Below are 21415 nucleotides of genomic sequence, written 5' to 3' on the forward strand. Positions count from 1 at the left end.
ACTTTCATGGTGATTTTTGGTGATTCGAGGCGCTGGTGTTTCAAATTTCTTTAGGCCTTCTAGGACTAGCGTTGGCCCTCCTTGCCCTAGTTGTCACCTCTTTGCCCTTTCTTGGTGAGTTGCAGACCTAAATAGGCCTCCAAACCCTTGCTGTCAGCCTCCTCTTCCTTACCGTCAAGCCTAAAGGGCTGTCAAGCCCTAGCCGTAGGATTTCCGTTGGTTTTTCTCCCCTCAGCTGACCTCCTTTCTCCTTCCTCAAGCTTGCTGTAGGCCCTAAGGCCTTTCCTCCCTCCTCGACAACCGTTATCCCCCTTGCCGCAACCCGACGAGGGCTTGTCCCTTGGGCCGCAGGCCTTTACGACCTTGATCCCTTTGCGACAACCCTTATTGGGCCTCCCTTTGCCATACGACAACCCTAGAAGGCCTTGATGTTAAGTCTTGAGGCCTCATCCCTCCTTGCTGTGGGCCCACTTGGCCTTTTCCCCAACCCGCATGCCTAATTGGCCTTGTTGCCCCCTCTCTAGCCCTTTTTCCTCCTAGCCTCCTTTGCCTCTTTCAGTGAGTGCATTGGGTTATCATTTGATTTTGCCTCTAACACTTGATGTTTGCAGCGAATTTCAAGCTAATATTGGTGGTTGCAGGTGCTCATTCCATTGGAGAAGTTTTAGAAAACTTCTCTAGTCATCTTCTAGGCCCAAGAGGCCTAATGGTTTGCTTCCTAGACCCTCTACTTCCCCAATGTTTTGTTTACAACCATCTAATCATTTGCATAATAGTGGTAAATATCTAATTAAGTGGTGTAAAAATAATTTATAAGTTGTCTAACACATTTCTAATTTATGCAAGGCATTCACTGTTTGGTTTATTTCATGAGAGTTGGATCACTGTCATAAGAATACCGGTGAAGGAAATGTAACTAGGTTCGGTCTTCATAAATGTACTTTTGATATTTTTATTTATTCAAGAAAAGAAATATTATTTTTATAATATATGTCAATGAGTTTCTTGCTCATTGAAGTAGGTCTAACACATTTTAAAGCGCTGTAGGTGAGTCAAAGAGTCAAAAGAATTATGTTGAAGACCTTAAAGGCATGTTACAAATTGTATATTTATGTATGAAAGTCAAAGAAGACACCTCCAAGCAAAGTCAAGTCTCCTCCTAGCAAAGACACCATCAAAAGAAGCAATGGCACCATTAAAAGCACCCATCGAAGCAAAGGAAGTCAAGTCGGCCTCAAGGCAACAAGTCGGCCTAAAGGAGGGACAATCCTCTATATATAAAGGCTGTCCACTCCCTCAAATGACAAGCAACTCACTCTAAAATCAATGAACGTAGAGGACCGAAAAAGAAGCCGAGAAAGGGACGAAGAAGGAGCCTCTAGTGCAACGAAGAAGCAAGAAGGAAAAGCGAAGGTTTTGGGATTGTTTTAGGGCCAATACCAGCCACACGTGTGAAGAGAAGGAAGGGCTATCTGCGGTTAGGACAACAACAAGTCACCTCCCATCATACCTCATTGTTTGGGCTACAAACTAGGCCTACTAGGCCTCCTATCCAAGCGAAGAAGGAAGGACCTCAAGCGAAGGAAAGAGGAGCCATATAACATCAACAAGACCTCTCACACGTGCGAGAATTAGGGCTGTAGTGCTGTCACACTAAGCCTACCACTATACATCAAGAAGGGACTCGGTTGATCAAGAGAAGGAAGGAGTATCCTTAGGTGAAGGATATCACTAAGTACAAAAGATAAGTATCTCTTCTAGAAGGTCTACTAACAGTGGAAGGAAGAACGAAGTGCTGGAAGGAGGTGGACAAAGTGCTGGGGAAACATAGTGCAGAGAAAAGGAAGGACTTGACTTGTGCTTGGAGGATCTTCTAGTCAAGGGTCTAGGGTTTGGCATTGATCAAGAAAGAAACTTCAATAAGAGAAAACTTATCGAAGGGTTTTCCTCTCAAGAGAAGAGAGGTTTTGGCCTTGGCAGAGAGCCAACATCTTGTGTTCTTGTTTTATGTTTTGATAGCAGTTTGATGAAGCACACACACATGCATTAATAAGAGAAGAAGAAGATTAAGCTAACAAAGACAAATTGTAAAAAGACTTCACAAATTGTTATCTAGTCCCGAAGAATCACTCTACACCTAATTGCCCTAGATTCTTCAACATGGTATCGAAGCTAAGGTGACACATCAAGGAAAGGGCATTTGAATAGCACTCATCAAGGAAGGACATCTACAAGGTTGAAGCATCAAGCCAAGAAGTCTCAATCACTTCAAGGACAAGAAGGTCTACAATCCATCATTCATCAAGGAAGTCTACAAAGCTAGAAGAAGAACCTTACATAAAGGCACCTACAAGAAGAGCAGATCAAAGAGGGACCTGCATCAAGCTACAAATCATCAAGCAAGTCTCATCATCAAGCAAGCCCACTTGGAGAAAGCAACTTGAAAAACATCAAGATCCAAGGAAGGCAAGTCATCAAGTTTATAAGGAGAAAAGAAGTCAACTACATCTCAAAATCTATCAAGTAAGTATATGTCCCCTTCTGAATATACATCAATGTCATTTTGCAAGGAAAGCAACAAATTGGTAGGTACCAATAACTTTCTTGCATGGAAGAAGAGGATTGATCTACTTCTCAAGGAGAATGAACTTCTAGAACATATCAAAGGGAATATTACTATCCCTGCTAAGGAACAAACTCAAGCCTTAGCCAAGTACAATAAGGATGAGACAAGAGCTCAAAGGATTCTAATAGAATCTATCAAGGACTCTGTCATTCCTTATATCTCCAAACATTCCTTATGTCTCCAAATTTGAAGCATTAAAAGAAATTAATGATAAGCTAGTAGAGCTATTCTCCATAACCACAACTGGAGAAGTGATATCTCTAAGAAATGAATTGTACAAGATGAAGATATCAAAGGAAGGAATAGCTCCCTACTTCATGAAGATCTCTGAGATGAGGGATCAACTTCAAGAGCTTGGGGAAGTCATGTCTGACAGAGAAATGACAATTGTAGTACTCAATGCTCTACTTGAGGATTGGGGCAACTTCACATCAAGCATATATGCCAAGAAGGAAGCTACCACACTCAGTGAAATGTGGTCTCTATGCAAGACAGAGGAAACTAGACTTAAAGCAAAAGAAGATGTGGGATCAAAGGAGCAAGCATTTGCTACCATGGCCAAGAGAAAGGGAAAATTTGGCAAATTTGGCCCACGAAGAACAAACAACAAAGGTATGTCCAAAATCCAATGATTTGGATGCCAAGAATATGGACACTACAAAAGGAATTGTCCTAAACTTAAGAAGGATAACAACAACAAGAGAAAAAGGGAAGAAGCTCATATGACTCAAGAAGTGAAAGAAGAAAACAAGAAGCAAAGGAAGGAAGATCCTCCGGATCTCTACTATGACTAAGTCAAACTCTTTACTTAGGTCTTCTTTCAAAGCTTCGAGTAGTATAGGAGCATGTAGGAATATAATAGGATGCATGGTTAGAAGTATATTTTTTAGAATATAGGAGCATGGTAGATATAGCTCAAGATATTCATATAGAAGGAACATACTTGGTATAGGACCTCATCCACTATGAAAGAAAATTGATCATGAACAAGAGTCTTAGAAGGCCTCCATCATCAAAAGAAAGAAACATTTGCAGGATAAGGGTCTTCAAGATCCTCAGATGGAATCTTCAAAAGAAGATTCATGAAGAAGAAGCAGATGTCTCATTGGAAGTCCCATTCATGGGATTCAAGAAAAGGATGATATGCAAGCAAGCTAAGATGAAGCAAGAAGGGCCACACCACGAACAATCAAATGAAGCTAAGATGATCAAAGAAGAATCAAGATGAGGTATGTATGCATCAAAGTTATGTCATGTTATCATATGTGTATTGTTGAAGTCATGGGAATAGTTCTATGACATGAGCAAGTATGAAAGAATCTCTTTCACCATGCTCAAAGGCATGTACTACAATGCAATGAAGGTCAACAAAAGGATATGCTCACATAAGGAGTATAAGATTGTTGACTAAGAAGCAAGAAGAAATGCTGACTAGTCCAGGAAGCAAGCAATGAAGAATTGATCTCACAAGGAGCATAAGGTGGTTGACTAATCTATCCAAGAAGAAGCAAATGGAGAAAGAAATCAAGCATGTGAAGAACACCATGATCACAAAGAATCACTATCTGACAAAGAACCATTGAAGATATCTCCCGAAAGAAGGCAGGACAACTCTGACAAAGGAAGGAAGGACCCTTGACACCTATGAAGGCCTTGGAGATATGAAAGGTGCAGATAACTGATTCTACTCTACAAAGATGTCGTGATGAAGAAGCCATCCAACAAAAGCAAAGCAATGTTGAAGCAATATCAGGATGAAGTCATGAAGGGCTACTAGATCAAAGCATGGGAACAAGCAAGCTCAACGAAGCATCCATGAGAAGAGTATTCCGAAGCATGGACAAGATGACAAAGGAGTAGCCAGATGACAAGAGAACCTGATATATGACAAGAAGACCACTTTCCACAAAGGAAGCAATGACATGTCAAGCCAGGAAGGAAAGTGATCGATGGATGGTGCCCTACCAAGAGGAAGTTCGAACAAAGACTTCATGACATCGAAGGAAAGAAAAAGATCGAGCAACTGAAGGACCCACGAAGAAGAAGTTGCTGATGAATGGACAAGTCCCTAGCTAAGAGGGAGTTCTGACAAGTTCCCAAAGGAACTTGGGCAAGTTACCTGTCAAAGGAAACTTGGGCATGTCTTCCTCATTCTAGAGGAAGGGATAGACACAACATTCTTGTCTTCACTTGGGAAGAAAGAATGGGAGGATTGGGTAATCATCTGGCATCCGATACTCTTTGAGGATGTGTAGGGCATCCAAGACAAGAGTAGGCAAGAGGACCGATATTCTTTGAAGGCTGGGAATCCAAGATAAGAATAGTCCTAAAAGGTCATACTCAGTGAACACACCGGGTGGGTATGTACCTTGAGAGACAATGACTATGTTGTCTATATGTCATTGGTCTCGCCAACATTGTGCTCTGATCTATTGAGAGATATAGCTGTCAGTCAAGGCCTTGCTGTGGATACAATGTTGGTTACTATGATTGTATAACAGATGGATTGCCAATCCGGTTTCTCTTATGTGAATTCTTCAAGATTGATAATAGCTAAACACCTTGTAATGTTGTATGAATACCTCCCTAGTTAAGCGGGAGTGTTGAAGGAAATGTAACTAGGTTCGGTCTTCATAAATGTACTTTTGATATTTGTATTTATTCAAGAAAAGAATTATTATTTTTATAATATATGTCAATGAGTTTCTTGCTCATTGAAGTAGGTCTAGCACATGTTAAAGTGCTATAGGTGAGTCAAAGAGTCAAAAGAATTATGTTGAAGACCTTAAAGGCATGTTACACATTGTATATTTATGTATGAAAGTCAAAGAAGACACCTCCAAGCAAAGTCAAGTCTCCTCGTAGCACAGATACCATCAAAAGCAGCAATGGCACCATTAAAATCACCCATCGAAGCAAAGGAAGTCAAGTCGGCCTCAAGGCAACAAGTTGGCCTACAAGTCGGCCTAAAGGAGGGACAATGCTCTATATATAGAGGTTGTCCACTCCCTCAAACGACAAGCAACTCACTTTGAAATCAGCGAAGGTAGAGGACCGAAAAAGAAGCCGAGAAAGGGACGAAGGAGCCTCTAGTGTAGTGAAGAAGCAAGAAGGAAAAGCGAAGGTGTTGGGACTGGTTTTGGGCCAATACCAGCCACACCTGCGAAGAGAAGGGCGGGCTATTTGCGGTTAGGACAACAGCAAGTCACCTCCCATCATACCTCATCGTTTGGGCTACAAACTAGGCCTCCTATCTAAGCGAAGAAGGAAGGACCTCAAGCGAAGGAAAGAGGAGCCATATAACATCAAGAAGACCTCTCACATGTGCGAGAATTAGGGCTGCAGTGCTGTCACACTAAGCCTACCACTATACATCAAGAAGGGACTCGGTTGATCAAGAGAAGGAAGGAGTATCCTTAGGTGAAGGATATCACTAAGTACAAAAGATAAGTATCTCTTCTAGAAGGTCTACTAACAGTGGAAGGAAGAACGAAGTGCCGGAAGAAGGACGAAGTGTTGGGGAACGAAGTGCTGGAAGGAGGTGGACAAAGTGCCGGGGAAACATAGTGCAGAGAAAAGGAAGGACTTGACTTGTGCTTGGAGGATCTTCTAGTCAAGGGTCTAGGGTTTGGCATTGATCAAGAAAGAAGCTTCAATAAGAGAAAACTTACCGAAGGGTTTTCCTCTCAAGAGAAGAGAGGTTTTGGCCCTGGCAGAGAGCCAACATCTTGTGTTCTTGTTTTATGTTTTGATAGCAATTTGATGAAGCACACACACATGCATTAATAAGAAAAGAAGAAGATTAAGCTAACAAAGACAAATTGTAAAAAGACTTCACAAATTGTTATCTAGTCACAAAGAATCACTCTACACCTAATTGCCCTAGATTCTTCAACACATACTAAGGTCTAATCATAACAATGGCATTAGAACCTAATTCATTGAGATGTTTTGGGTTGGCAAAGAAATCTAGCATTTGGGCTTACCTCATTTGCATTTTTGCATTCATATGCACTTCATTTTTGCATCTTAATGTGCTCTAAATTAAATTAACTTACTGCTATCGTAACACTTTAGCCTAAAATTGCATAATATTCCAGACATTGGTTTATTATTAACTATAGCTCATTATGGAAAGGTGTTGTTTACAATTGCTTACATTGTTTACATTGAATGGTTGATTGGTGTAGTTATTTCATTGCTAATAAGAACAATAACACATTTTTGTTTCTTGTGAGTTTCATAATCTTCAAAGTTACAATTTTGCAGTTAATAAGCTCACTCACATAAGCACATAATCCTAAGATCTAATATCTTGTTGATTGGTTAACATTGCTCAAATTGGTATTTCCTGTTAACATTGAGGATCTAATTACATGAAATTGGCATTGTGATATCTTGTTGACATATCTTGGGAAATTGCTAATTGTGTAAGGAACATTAATCATATCACAGTCTATCTCTTGAGCAATTGTCACTAATATCATTTTCATTCTTGTGTTGTAACCTTGGTTAATTGTTCTATGTAACATTCTTGATAAGGTGCTCTAATCTCTTTTAGTTGCTATCATTGTCATTATTGTTTCATGGTTAATATTTATTGCGGATGATAATTTTATCTTTGGCATATTGGTGATCTATTCTTAAGAGCATTTATCTTATTGGCTTCTAATATTTGAGCAATTATCTCTTAGTTACATTAGCATTTCTTTTGAGCGCTAGTAAAATTGAGCACTTTATCTTGTGTATAAGATTGTCCTCCATTCACTAAGTACTTTTGTGTGATAACATAAAATAAATCGTAACCAAGTACTTAATATCATAATCAATCTTAACTCAAGATCACTCAAATCAATTTGCATTGCATTCTATGCCTAATTGTGCATTAATTAATTTACCTCCAAGCATAAGCTTGGTTGATAGAAAGATAGGAACACCCTTCATCTCTTAGCTTGCTAATGCTAGATCCTCTCTAGTGGTTAAAACGATGACCTTACAGTTGTCAGAGCCACAATCTCTGCAGCTCTAGAGGCATCGAGTACGTTAGATTTCAAGGGGAGGTATCGTTAACCAAGCCTTTGCTTGCGTCGCCTTGACTTCTCTCTACATCCTGCTTTTGAGACCAGCCTCGAAATAGATAAAGATTAAGGGATACGCTTAACTAGGCATATAATTAAAATAAGTCAAGAACTTGCATCTCACCTAGATCATCAAACTTGCATCTCATTTAGGATAGCAAAGCATCTAAGCAACGATTATTCATCCGGTCATTTGGTATTTAATTGATCTAAAGCAAGTAATTGACTCCATAAGGCATTGGTTTCACATATTAATCTAATGTAATCCTTTATAAAATTAGGGCACATTAAAAACCATAGACAATATTCCATGCATTAGACATTCATCAGATCAGAAATATAGCATTAAAAGACACTTACAAGATAATGAAGAATATATCCATCCATCAAATTGCCAAAGAGAAGCTCTAAGAGAGAAAACGATTTTTTCCAAATGTCAAAATGCATTAGCTTCATCCAAATTACTCCACAAAATTGCAGGTCGAAAATCCTCTAATGTGGTAGCCGAAAATCCCAAGTGTGATGATCCAAGTGAGAGTGACTCTTACTTATTTATGCATGTCATATAAGTTCAAAAACTAAAAGAAATGCCCCTCCTATGCCTAAAATGGTAAGCAACCCACCCATGGTTACAAGCTAACCATGATAGCTCAATAAACAAGTTGAACTAACCTTCTTAGGGCCACACTAGGCTGACGTGGAGGCCTAGAAGGGCAACATTGAGGCCTCATGTGCTAAATATGAGAGTGAGGGCCTCAAAATAAATGAACAAGAGGGGGGTACCCTCCAAATGTTGCATAACATCTCCAAACCCCAAGTTGGGCTTTGTGGGCTCCAAATGGGTCTCATGGGTCTCTCAGAGGTTCAAGATCAAGTTGATGCTCCATCGATGAGGGGTAGAAGATGACCCATGCCCTCCCATGTCTCTTCGGGTGAGACAAAACCTCCTCTAGGCCTCAGATCAATTACCCAGGGTCGGGTGCAATGTGTAGCTGACTGGGCAACGTGGTCCAAGTGCATCATCATCTTTGTATGGCTGGGGCACGAACACGCAATGTGGTGGTGCTAAAGAAGCCTATGGTGCGGAAGTCAATGCTTTGCAATGTTGGAGGCCCATAATGCTCAATGCTCACCCTACAAGTGCCATTATGACCCTCTGGAGGGCTTGGACCTTGTAGGGAGACCAAGTCCAAGACGAAGACCCACCTGCAATCTTGTATAAGATCCAATGCGTCTCCTCACCTTCCAATACAATTATTCATTAGTGTAATTGAGTAAATAAGCTTGCTAATGAGGGGCAGAAGAGGACACTTCATGTTGAGAAATCAAGGGGCAACTTAATTAGGTGATTTCTCTTACTTTGATAACTACTTGTGATGTTCTTTTACTTAACTTGGTGCACTTGTAGTTGGCTTCTTCGTTTACTTGATTATTATTGTGTTCTTTATCATCAAACAACTGCCGAACAATGCAGATCAATGAGAGGAAAGGACACAAAATATAGGCTTCTAGCTAGGGCCAAATCCTCTCCTCTTGAGAGGAAAACCCACAAGAATTCTCCTCTTCTTATAGAATCTTCAAATGATGAATTCCAAGACCTAGGACCCTTGACAAAGACCCCTCCAAGACCAAGTCAAACCTCTTCTTGATGAACTAGCTTCTCACAAAGTCAACCCAAGTCAAACTTGCTTCACAGCAGCTGCAACCTCTCCTTCGACCACAATTTCGGACCCCCAATTTTTGACTGTGATTCTCGGCCTTTTTACAGAAAACATAGCTTGCACGTGCGAAGTATATGGTGGAATAGGTCTCTTTTCTCCTTTGCTTGGTGAGCTTCCTCTTCCTTGACAATTTGACCTGCAAACTTTATCCTTTTCACACCTAATTTTGGCCTTGAAGATGATTGCAATTTTCGGTCTTGCTGTTGCAACAAATGCCCTAGTTCTCTTGCACTTTTGGAGGATGATAGCCCAAAACAATCTTTCAAAATTTCGCTTCCTTCTTCCTTTAGGTAGGTATTAGGCTTCTTTTCTTGTCTTCTTGTGATCTAACTTGTGTGTGTATCTCTCTTCCAAATGAGGTTGATGGCACTCTTATATACAGGCTTCTTATGGAGGTCAAATAACCCTTCTGCTAGGCCGACTTGTCTTGCAGGGAGTCTTATGACACTTCTTACTAAATTTTTCTTTACATAATACAACAAGCCCAATGGGGTCTTTCATATATGACAATGACTCAATTGACTTCTTGACTCTATGACAAACCCTAGAAGCACTCAATGGGTGCTTGACCTACAAATAAAATGATCTTGAGCATGAAACACATGCTACAAAAATAATAATAATATTTTTTCTTTATTTTTACAATATACAAGAATCAAGAGTACATTTCAAATTTGTGAAGACCGAACCTAGTTACATCAATACTTCATAGTGGCATGCCCTTCCAAATGGGCTTTAAACATGTACTAATGTTTCCTTGCTTGACAAGAGAGGTTAATGAAGGACCCTATTAGGTGGTTCTAACCTCTAAGGGAGTGACAAGTTCATGGTACATCCATCAAGTGGTAGGTGGCATGTGAAATGATAATGGAACGAAGTGGGGGCAAAGCGGAGGCTCCAAGCCACATGCCATGGTACAAGAGTAGCTATGATGAGGGAAGCCCACATATTGCGTGTATAAATGTAGGAGGGAGCAATCGTCGTGCATGAGTTACCCTAACCTTTGCTCTTCCACCCTTCTTCATATGCCTTTTACCTTTTATTGATTTTTCTTGATTTACTCCTCGGCACTCAAGGGGACTAGAGCGTGATGCGTAAAATGTAGTGTTGCGAAAATCACAGAGTTTTTCCCTGAAATGATTCAATAAGTCGATTAAATTGACAATTTTTTCATTTTTCCCAAAAAATCGTATTTTTTTTGTTTTTTTTTTTTTAATTTTGTTGATTTTCACCGATTTTATCTGGATTTTTTGTTTGTTTGTTTGTTCTTTATTTGGTTTTATTTCGGACCCTTGCTAATTTAATCCCAATTGCGATTATCACAACATTGGTAAAATGTAGCAGTGAATACCCCCTAAAGGTGGGGCAATTCGTCGCCCACCAGGGGTTGGGACAATCATGGGTTCCTTAATGGTGAAGGGGGAACTCATAGGGGCCCTAAGAACCAGGGTGATGGCCAAATGATAGGGGGTAGAGCTCATGCTTGGCTTTTACCCATGTGCTAATTTCTTTTGTCCCGACCATCTTTTGCATTTTGTGGTACATTTCCTGTTGTATGTGGCCATATTATGCATTTATCTTTCTTTTTAGCTGTATCAACCTCCGGGGCATCGTTCCAGGCTCGACCCAAGGTGAGGACAAAGGGATGGGAAGGCTAACCCATGGACCCGATGGAAAATTTTGGACCCAGAGTGGGACAATGTGGAAAGGGCTTGTAATGAGCAGAGGAGAGTGAAATAATATGGTATCAGGAAGCAGGACAACGCAACCAGAATCGGGGTTTCCCATGTATTGTCACTCCTAAAGCTAGTAGCCAATAAAAGAGATCTTATGGGACTAGGATACAAGATTAGCCCCCACGTTGAGGTAAGGGAACAAGAGTACAATCCAAGTTCGTTCTTTCCACCAAATCCCCCCACTAATCCATGCTCAAATGTGCCTAAGAAAAGCAAGCATAAACACCCAATTACATAATGAAAAATCATACTTTCGGGGTTGCCACCTTCAAACGTATGATCATAATAGATGAGTGAGGGAACATAATGACTGGCTCAAGCGGCGGACAATAGCAGCGTATCGAGATATTAGGTGGGCTGTAAGGGGTTGCTTGTTGCCGGCTGAAGACAAATCCATGAGAAAAATTCTTTTATAGTGGTCACCCCTTGGTGGTGGGTAACAGGCCCCATAGTTTGTAGCATTGTTTTTGGACTTTAGAGGCCATTTAAAGCCTCATTGATTATGTGTTTTGTTGCTAATATGTATTGCACTCGGTGCCATTTTGATATATTCACCTTTGCATGGTATATAGATGAGCAAACTTAACATATTTTGTCTCCATTGATTTGGAATCATGGTTTTAAATCTTAAAAATAGTTTTTTCTTCTTTAAAAATTAATTATTTTATTTATTTTTGAAAAGACCCATTCATTGAAATTTGACCAATTCGTTTTCTAAAGTTTTGGTTCAGAAATTGGTTTGATAGGTGGACCAGTTTGGTCACCAGTTTCAATTTTTGAATACTATGGATCTAACCATTTTAACCAATCCTCAAAGAAGCTAAAGGCTTGTAAAACTTATTATAGGCTTTTTAAAGATCAAGTTTGATTAGCATACGTGGTTTCTTGGTTGTTTTTAGAGAATGAATGACTTCATGAGCAACCACTATGCCATCTAAAATATGCCTTCCATCCACATATCTAGTGTGCTCTAATGAGATAATGGTAGGGAGGATCGACTTAAGGTGATTGATGATGACTTTTGTTATTATTTTGTAGAGGACGTTACACAACTCTATGGGCTTGAGACCAAAAGGATCATTGACGTTTTCCAATTTCAGGATTAGAGTGAGAAAGGTGGCATTGAGAGCCGGGAACACTGAAGAAGAAACCCTTGATTCCTCAATGAGATGATGAATTTCATGCTTGAGAAAGGACCAATAGGATTGTAAGAAGTTTGTTGTGAAGCCATCTGGACCCGGGGCTTTGTTCTTTGGCATGCTCATGATCACTTCCTTTACTTCTTCAAGTGAGATGGGTCTGATTAGTGCTTCGTTGTGCTCCAATTGAACTAGGTGTGGGATGGAGCTTTTGATTTGCCTGATGGTTGCTGATTTGTCCTCTTGAGGCTCAAAGAGCAGGTGTTGATAATAGCCAACTAATTCCCTCTCCAAATCCTCATGAGTAGTGAGTCTCTGGCATGCTTTATTCTGAAGGGAGAAAATTGCGTCGTGGTGCCGACGTTTGATCATAGATTTGTGAAATAAGCTAGTGTTTTCCCCCTCTTTTAACCCTTTGAATTTGGATTTTTTCCGCTAAAGAATTTCCTCTTAGACACGACATTCTTCAAGCTAGGAGAGAATCAAGCCTTCTGCTTCGGCTTGGTCCTCCATGTGATCTTCTAGAATGATTTGTTGTTGAACTTGCTCCATACGACCTTCGAGCCCCCATTTTGCTTGATATTGGTTTTCAAATTCGTCTTGATTCCATTTTTTTATTTTGGCCTTTAAGGATTTGAGCTTTTGTTGGAATTGAAACATAGATGAGTTGAGGTGGGGGGCTGGACACCTCTTTCCACCATTGATTGGTTTTTTTCCAGGAAAAGAGGGGTCTTTGAGCCAAAAACTTTCAATGCAGAATGGTCTGTTCTTGGGGCTGGCTCTAATGTCTACCTCAAGGCAAACTGGTCAGTGATTGGATCCTTAATAGGGAAGACTAGAAGCCTCTACAAAAGTGTGTCTAGCCCATAAGGATTTAGAGACAAGAAATCGGTCTACCCTGGAAGCAATTTGGTTACGTCCTTTCTTGTTATTCCATGTGAATAAGCCATTGGAGGTGTTTACATTGGTGAGTTGAAGATTGGTTATTAAATCATGGAAAAGTTAAGCATTGGCGTCCAATCTTCTTAGACCTCCATTCTTATCCTCTAGAGACTTGATTAGATTGAAATCTCCACCAACTACCCATAGTGCATCAGGGGCTATAGAGCATATGTGCTCTAAGTTATGAAGAAATTTTGCATTTTCATTGGGAATGTTTGGTTCGTAAACAGTGGCAATTCTTCCAAAATTGTTGGAGCATGTGAGTTGGAATTGTCCAAATTGAATACGTGGAGCAACAAGGTTTGTCATGGTGATTTCGGCTAGATTCCAGATTATAGCAATACTACTTGCTTGGCCTGATGTGTCCAAGGCCACACATGGGCAACCTTTCCAACATTTGAGAGTAGTTTCATTTAGACGCTCACTTGAGCATTTGGTTTCTTGAATCAACATTACCATGGGTTTTTCCTTACGTATATTGTCTTGAAGAAGCCTCTGCTTGCCCTTGCGATTGACCCTTTTGATATTCCATGTGATGAGCTTCATTGAGAAGGATGGGGGATGAAGGGAAATACTTTTGTCATGAGAACAACTTGGTTGGTGTTAGCTAGCATGCCCCTTGCTTCTTTCAGGAGATCCTTCTTTCTTTTCCTTACCTTTTTTTGATTTCCTTTTGCGGCTTAGTAGACTCTTTGAAGTTATGGGTTTGGATACCACGACTTGATGAACCTGGGTTTTGGGGAGCCATGCCATTATGGTAGTGAATATTCAGATAAGCTTGTTGGAGTTGTTGAACTTGTTATTCTGGAATAGACTGCAGATCCTTGCCTTTTCGATCTTCAACCATAAAAGCTAGAGTGGCTTTGTCTACATTCATTTCTTCTATGTGATCTTGGGTTCCTTATGAAAGGGCTTCCTTTGTCTCGCAATTGTTGTCCTTTTACTCCTCTTGGATGGTTTTGGGGGTTTACCTTTTGGTTGAGCGACGAACTACATTAGGGTTTGTCTAAGGTGTTTCTTGAACCAGTAGATTGGCCATTTCCTAGTCATCACTGAGGACGGTGTACCTGTTGCTAGATTGATGCCCTTCCATAGCTTTCGACACTTCCGGATGTCGCTAGTTTCTTCTGCGGGGGGCCATAGTTTCAAAACCCTCAGCATCCTTTTGGCCTATTTGCTCCTGAGGAGAGTCCTTTTGAAGTAGCGGACAATGTCAAAATAAGTGACCATAATTGTGGAAATGATGATAACGAAATGGTACATGCTCATAATCTAGGGTTTGCTGATGGAGCTCATTATGATACCATAGTGTTATAGAAGCTGGTAAAGGTTCAAAAATGTTCATATAAATATTAAATACAAATGTGAGTGTAAGAGGTATACCTGCATCTCTTCGTGACTTTTGAAATTTTGACAAAGGTTCCAATTGTGTTGCCAACGCCTTCTAGGACCTCTTCATGCTAGAATTCCCTGGGGAGAGAGAAGACGAAACCCAGACAGGTTTTGCCAATAAGTCCTCTTTATCTGGGTTGTATCTCTCCTTCCAGAAGCGCATATACAGTCCTGTATTATTGAATAAGTAGGGTCCGTTTTCAAAGACCCTACTTTTGTCTTCCAGATTCTTGAAGATTACTATGAAGAAGCCTTTGGCTCCCAACTCTAGATCTACTTGCCCCCTTGGTTCCCATTTATTTTGGATCGTGAGGGCTTTCTTTGTTGGCCATAGTCCAGTGAATTTGCAGATTATTGCATGATCCTTCATATATTGGATGTAGTCCTCCAAAATCCCATATCTGACTTCAAATTTAGGGTTTTTAACTGCTTTTGGAAGACATTTGCGTTGGTTATGGTTTTGCCAATAAGCTCCCATATGGGCTTTGTCCTTCCAACTGTGAGAAGGATCTCTGACTTGGGTCTTCGCACTAGGAGATGATGGACGATATGTTGCATTCGTCAGATTGTGTGAAGTACTATCTATTGAAATGACATTGCGGTAGGAGGGGGCCATGCCCTCCAAAGGTTTGCGCCATGGCACTGCCCAAAAGAAAGGCAGTAGACGAGGACTAAGAAACGCTGTAAGTGGGTTACGAATTCAGAGAATGCAGAGCCACAAAGATTCAGAGCATAGATAATATCTCAACCTACATCTTAATTCCTTCTTCCAATTTATTTGAACGTTCAACCTTTAAAATTTATTTAAATTGTTTATGAATAAACGTTCAAAATTCAAAACCTTTTAATCAACTAATTAATTTTCCTCCAATGACTAATTATTATAATATTTTTGTTATATATATTTTCAACATTATAATAATCTCCTTAATTACTCAATAATTATTTAATAATAATTTATTACCTTCCTTTCTCAGTCTTTTCCACCCTTAAAATTTTAATTTATTATTTTATTATTAATTCCTTAAAATTAATTTGAATATTTAAATTAAATTATTATTTTTTCCTCCAACAGCCAATTTAACCCTAATCCTCTTTAAATTAACTGGTCTTGCTCTCCCTTCACCATGAATTTTCTAGCTTGCGGTCCCTGAAGATGGGTGAAGTGTTCAGCTGAAATGTTAGATATTGCAGTCTGTCCACACAGTTGATTTTTGTTTGTTTTCTTTGTGTCCCGTAAAAAAAAAAGCAATCGTAACTTGCTTGTTTTCAACATATATTGAAAAAATATGTTGAATTTATAACATTTTCTCCATTTGCATGCATATGAAATCATCTAAAACAAAAAATAACATTTAATTAGCAATTTCCTGCATAAAACCAGCAAAGAACAGCTTCTTGTTCGTCTCTGTTTTACACAATAATTAATGGTTTTCCACATTTTTTTACATTGGTTTGTATGCCCAGCTTTATTTGGTATTTCTGCTTGTTTTTGTATGTTTTAACAATTTTAGAGTGATTACTGCTTGCTGTCCACACCATTGATTTGAAGTACCACTTATCAGCAGTGAATCGTAGTTGGCACCTTAGATCATCTAATGATATCCCCCTGAAATTAGCATGCAATAACTTTGAAGCAGGAGGCATCAAGTGATAATATTTTGGCATCATTGCTGGGGAGCCACCTAAGCTTTTCAGTTTGTAGTATAGCTACACATTAAGGTGTGCAATATATATGTATAACTTTATATCTCACTTGGTGACTCCATTGGGTAGGAACTAACTAGATAGGTTTGAAGCGGAGGTTTCGGTAAGGAAATTTTGCTTCGATTTTTAATTAGAGTTCCTTTTGTTTCATTAGTTTTCTCCTTGTGGCCTTCAATTAATCTTACATAGGTAGTGTTGCTTGTAATAATTCCATGGCATATGTACCTCTTGATTTTACAACCGTTCTAGGACCATCACATGCAATTCCTCATCAGTTTTGTAAGTATCTCCTGCTTTTTGTGGGGGATGGTACAATAGTTGAATTATTTTTCTATTGCCTTGATAATTTTGTGGTTGAGCATGAGAATGTTAAGATGAAATATCTTGCAGGGATTTTTCATGACTGGTTTAGGTTTTTGACTGTTGTGAGTAAAGTTACTTTCCCTACCCTTGTATTGCATGCTTTTAAATCCAAATGGGGGATGAAGAGTACTGTCTTTGCTTGTGAATTTCACTCACATAATCAAATTGAAATCTGAGATGTTTGTGAATTTAACAAGAAATACTCTAAAGCATATGCAAGGATAATCCATTATTCAGCGAGGAAGAGGATTGTATTTTAGATACATGTTTTCAACTTTTTATGCTTTTTGATTCTGATTGTTGTTACTTTTTGGACAAGTACACAAGACAATGCCTCGAAAAATTTAGGAAATGCTTATATTCTTGTTGAGAATTTGTAAACTTATCTAAGGGATAAATCTTATCAAGAGTTTTGTGAAGATAATTCTGAAAATATAGGGGATTCCAATCCATTGATGAAGAAACACATGAAGGAGTTTCCTATGGTGAGGAGGACCATTCTGAGAAAGAACATGATTATGGAGCAGCCTCGTCTTTTGATCCTGCGGAAGAAATTGAATATGATGATGTTTCTTGCTCTCTTTAATTCCTTGGTCTATTGAGTATAATGAAGAATCAGAAGTTGTATTTGAGAGTATCACTGAAGACCTTGAAGTCGAGGAAGATATGTTTCTTTCTTCAAGTAGTATGTTTGGTTTAGAATGAAAGGACTTTAGAGTCTATAAACATAGTGAAGATATTCCCTATATCGTGGATTCCATTGAAAGAGTAAATCATGATGAATAAGAGGAGATGCCTAATAAATTATGAGAACTTGGATTGGCAAGAAAACTTATTGTTTTTTGCTATAATGTAGCTGATTCAAGTAGAACCATATGCCCTGTTCCATGAAGATCCAGAAATCAGTGATGAGGTGTCTCTTTTTGATTGTACGGATCATGATGAGGAAGAGGAAGATTATGAGAAAAGTTATTCACCCCTTGTTTTCGATCATTGGTGAGACCTTGGAGATCCCATTTATGATAATGAAGGGAGAAAAACTGAGTTTTCAGCTTGATTTGGTGCCTCTTGCTAGTACTGATTGCAGATTTGGGATGAGGTGTGGTGGCTTGATCATATGAATTTTGATCAGCGTGAGAGTTTTTCTCCCTTTCCTATTGGTTAGTTGGTTCAACAATTCCACAGGTGTATTTTTGCAAGATGAAGAACCTACTTTAATGGTTGGTCTGTTGATTCCTTCCAGTAGTGATGTTAAACTTGAAGAAAAGTGACAAATCCATTATGCAGACTTGAACCAGAGTGAGAGTTTATCCTTTCCTTTCACAGAGTTGACTCTAGAAGAATAGTTTGATGAGATACTTTTTTTTTTTTACATAGGAAAATCTGGGCAGATCAACCCCGAAGGGAATCAAATCCCGCCGGCCAGACTATCAGGGCCTAACCCCAAAGGCGTCGAGGAGAATTGACCCTGTCACCTCCCGATCGGTGTGGCACTTAACAACAGGGACTCGACCGGTTGAGTTAACCTTTGGGGCTTGTTTGATGAGATACTATTGCACAAGGAAACAACTTTTGGTTCAATTAGAAGCTCTTCCTCATAGTTTGGCAATGATCCTGCTGTCTAATTTGGTTCTTCAGAGTGATCCTTAGTTTTATGCATATTGGAGGAATCCATCCATCACCTCGCTATTGAATCTAGAACCATAGGAGTAAAAGAGTGCAATGTTGAGGTAGACCCTTGCTGCATGAATGTGACAATGGAGAGTATTGTTTCATCGCTTATCAATCAATTGCAATACCTCTGGTCCTTTGTTGAATCCTTCTCCCCCTCGAGTTATCCTTCTTTTGGCCAATTAGGTGTTCTTCCTTTTGCAGTGTTCTTGCTACATCCCAATCAAATTGGCAACACTATTATTTTGATCTTAATACTTAACAGCAAATAATTTTGTGCAGGTGCAGATGTTTCTGTGGCAAACAATGGTGGTCGCACAGCTTTGCATTATGCTGCTAGCAAAGGGCGGCTTAAGATTGCTCAAGTTTTAATCTCCAATGGGGCCAGCGTCAGGCGAAAGGACAAGGTGTGTGTGCAGGTCTTTTTAATGCAAACATGCCTTCCTCCCTTACATAGGCCATTCTCTGACACAGGCATTAGATCATTCATATGTCCTGATAAGCTGTTGCAAGTTCTTTTAACTTTGTTTCTGAATTGTGCATGTATTCTGAATCGCTGTACATAGGCTAGCATGGAAAATGATATCAGTATATGAGCATGAAATTAGAATTATCTATTTTCAAAAATTTCCAATCCCTTTTTACAATATCAGGAGTTTCTGTTTCACTCTAATATCGTCCTTGATATAGACAGCTTATTTAGGATCTTCTGATACTCGTATTATTTTAATTAATTTTCAACTATTTTCTGCCCTTTTGACTGTTCTTGGTTTCCATTTGACAACTAATCTTTAACTAGTGCTATCAATGTTATTGAATTGCTCTTTTCACAAGTACCCAGATGTTCACAGCTTGTATTGATCGTGCAGTTTGGTTGCACTCCATTGCATCGGGCAGCAAGTGCAGGGCACCCAGAAATATGTGAACTGTTGATAGAGGAAGGTGCAGACATTGATGCCACTGACAAAACAGGTCAAACACCTCTTATGTATGCAGTAATCAGCAACGACAAGCAGGTACAAAACAAATTCGTGAACATAATTTGGGGTTTTATAAGCATTACTTCTGATGTCACATAACAATATGTGCTCTGCATCCATGTTATTGGAAGATTTGCCATATTTTCACCCTTGGCTGTACTTGTAAGCCTTCTCTGAAGCATGCTATTCTCAGCTAACTGCAGTCTGCAATATATGTGTTCTTTAGTGCTTTTTCCTTTTTCTCTTTTACTTCCCAATTCCTGGTATAAGGAAAGTATACTTGTTGAAATATGCATCCCACTTCTATTGTACCTTGAAAAACTAAATTGGAAGTATTTATGTGATCCGGAAAGTATACATGTTGAAATATGCATCCCACTTCTACTGTGCCTTGAAAAGCTAAATTGGAAGTATTTATATATTTATATAATGCCTTTGATACGGATGTAGATGCTTCATGTATTCTGCTGTAAAGTGGAGAAGAAAGTTAAGGGTTGTTCCTTCCTATAAGGAGTCCCGAGTAACATATAATCAAGACAACTGCACCTTAGGATTCCTATACCGTCCTTTCTAACTTTCTAATACAAACCTGCTTGTGTAATTTAGCATATTTTGATTATAACAATCTCATTTGTGCTAACGCTGAATCAGTACCTAGGTATACCAGCGTTAATAGATGAGGTTATGTGGTTACACCCAAACCCAGCAAAGAGTAATGATCACAGTTCAATTTTTTTATAATATCTGGCTGATCAAGTATTAGTGTGGATGAGATCGGATATTTAATTTGGAATCACAAAATTTGTTCCCTCGAGATGGAATTCTCAAGAGGGTACAGTGTGCATTAGACCCCTAAAAAATCAAGGCATATTCGATTGGCAACATCATGGAAATTCCTTTATTAACAAGTACACTTATGGGCACAGGAGAATATGCATCTATAGAGTGTTAGAAATTTTCATCTCTATGGGGAAAGACTAGTCTTTCACCACATTGAAAGAGAGAAATAAGGAGTCAACATAATTTATTTTGAAGGTTGTCTGACTGTTTACTATTACAGGTTGCTTTACTTCTAGTAAGGCATGGTGCAGATGTCGATTGTGAAGACAATGAAGGTTATACAGTCCTTGGTCGAGCTTCAGAGGATTTTAGGAAAACACTAATTGATGTTGCCAAAGTCATGCTTGATGGTTGATGGTATTTATGCTTTTTAGCTAAAACATGCCATCAGGCCTCAAAGATAGAATGTTACAACAATAATGAGGGGCATTTTGAGCTAACATTTGAGAAGAGCGGCTGATAGAGAGCAGCTAAAGGATTTGATGTTAGAAGCCTTTGTTGCATCTTTCAATACATTTAAGACCCTATGTAATCTTGCCGAGGTAAATTATTTGCACACAATCGACTACATATTCCTCTAGTTTCGGCACAATTCCTGAGTGAATTACTTTTACGATGCATAGAAGTTCGGCATTATTTAAGGCCTCCCAGTGATCCTCTAGATTTCATCTTTTGATTCTTATTTCTTAAGGATTTGCGAAACTGTATGTGACGATTTTTCATAATTGTGTTAATGATTTTGGATTATACGCTGATAAACATAGAGATATATACACAGTACGACGTTCCCATGTTAAATAATTGACATAATGTACTGAAGCCCTATGTAATGGCATTTCGTAGGATCGACCTGTTATTATTTTTGTGTAACAATATGATGAATAAATGAGTTGCAAACAAAGCGAAAAAACAGAAGAAACGAAAAAAGAAAAGAAACAGAAACTTGTGAAAGGGGCACAACTCACAGAAACCCAACGACAACGAAGGAGTTGTGGGTTCACTGCTGAAAATGCCAACGAGATAATATAGGTTTTGTATCGTCGAAGAAACGATGACGTTGAACCTCCCTTTGTTGTGGTTGACTGAAGACTGTGGGATGTGCGAGGCCACCAGCTGAATTTTACTCTTTTTTTTAAATCAAAGTTTGAATTTCATTCCCATTACAATTACAAATACAAATCCCACTTATGAAAACGAAGTGGTATGTGAATGTTATATGC

At 39.1% G+C, this 21415-nt stretch overlaps 1 protein-coding gene across 1 annotated transcript in view; it reads left to right on the forward strand.

The window, feature by feature from the left end:
• The window catches only part of LOC149222636 (Ankyrin repeat family protein), a 136800-nt gene extending 115858 nt beyond the window's left edge, over positions 1 to 20942 (forward strand). Inside the window, exons 3-5 of the mRNA XM_089385535.1 lie at positions 18658 to 18782; positions 19245 to 19391; positions 20416 to 20942. Coding sequence (XP_089241661.1) covers positions 18658 to 18782; positions 19245 to 19391; positions 20416 to 20550 — 407 coding nt within the window. The 3' untranslated portion in view covers positions 20551 to 20942. The remainder of the gene's footprint in view (positions 1 to 18657; positions 18783 to 19244; positions 19392 to 20415) is intronic.
• The last annotated feature ends 473 nt before the right edge of the window (positions 20943 to 21415 follow it).

The sequence above is a fragment of the Pinus tabuliformis genome, chromosome Q (genome assembly GCF_031772625.1).
Source record: "Pinus tabuliformis cultivar Carrire ecotype Pingquan chromosome Q, CPIR1, whole genome shotgun sequence".
Lineage (NCBI taxonomy): Eukaryota > Viridiplantae > Streptophyta > Pinopsida > Pinales > Pinaceae > Pinus > Pinus tabuliformis.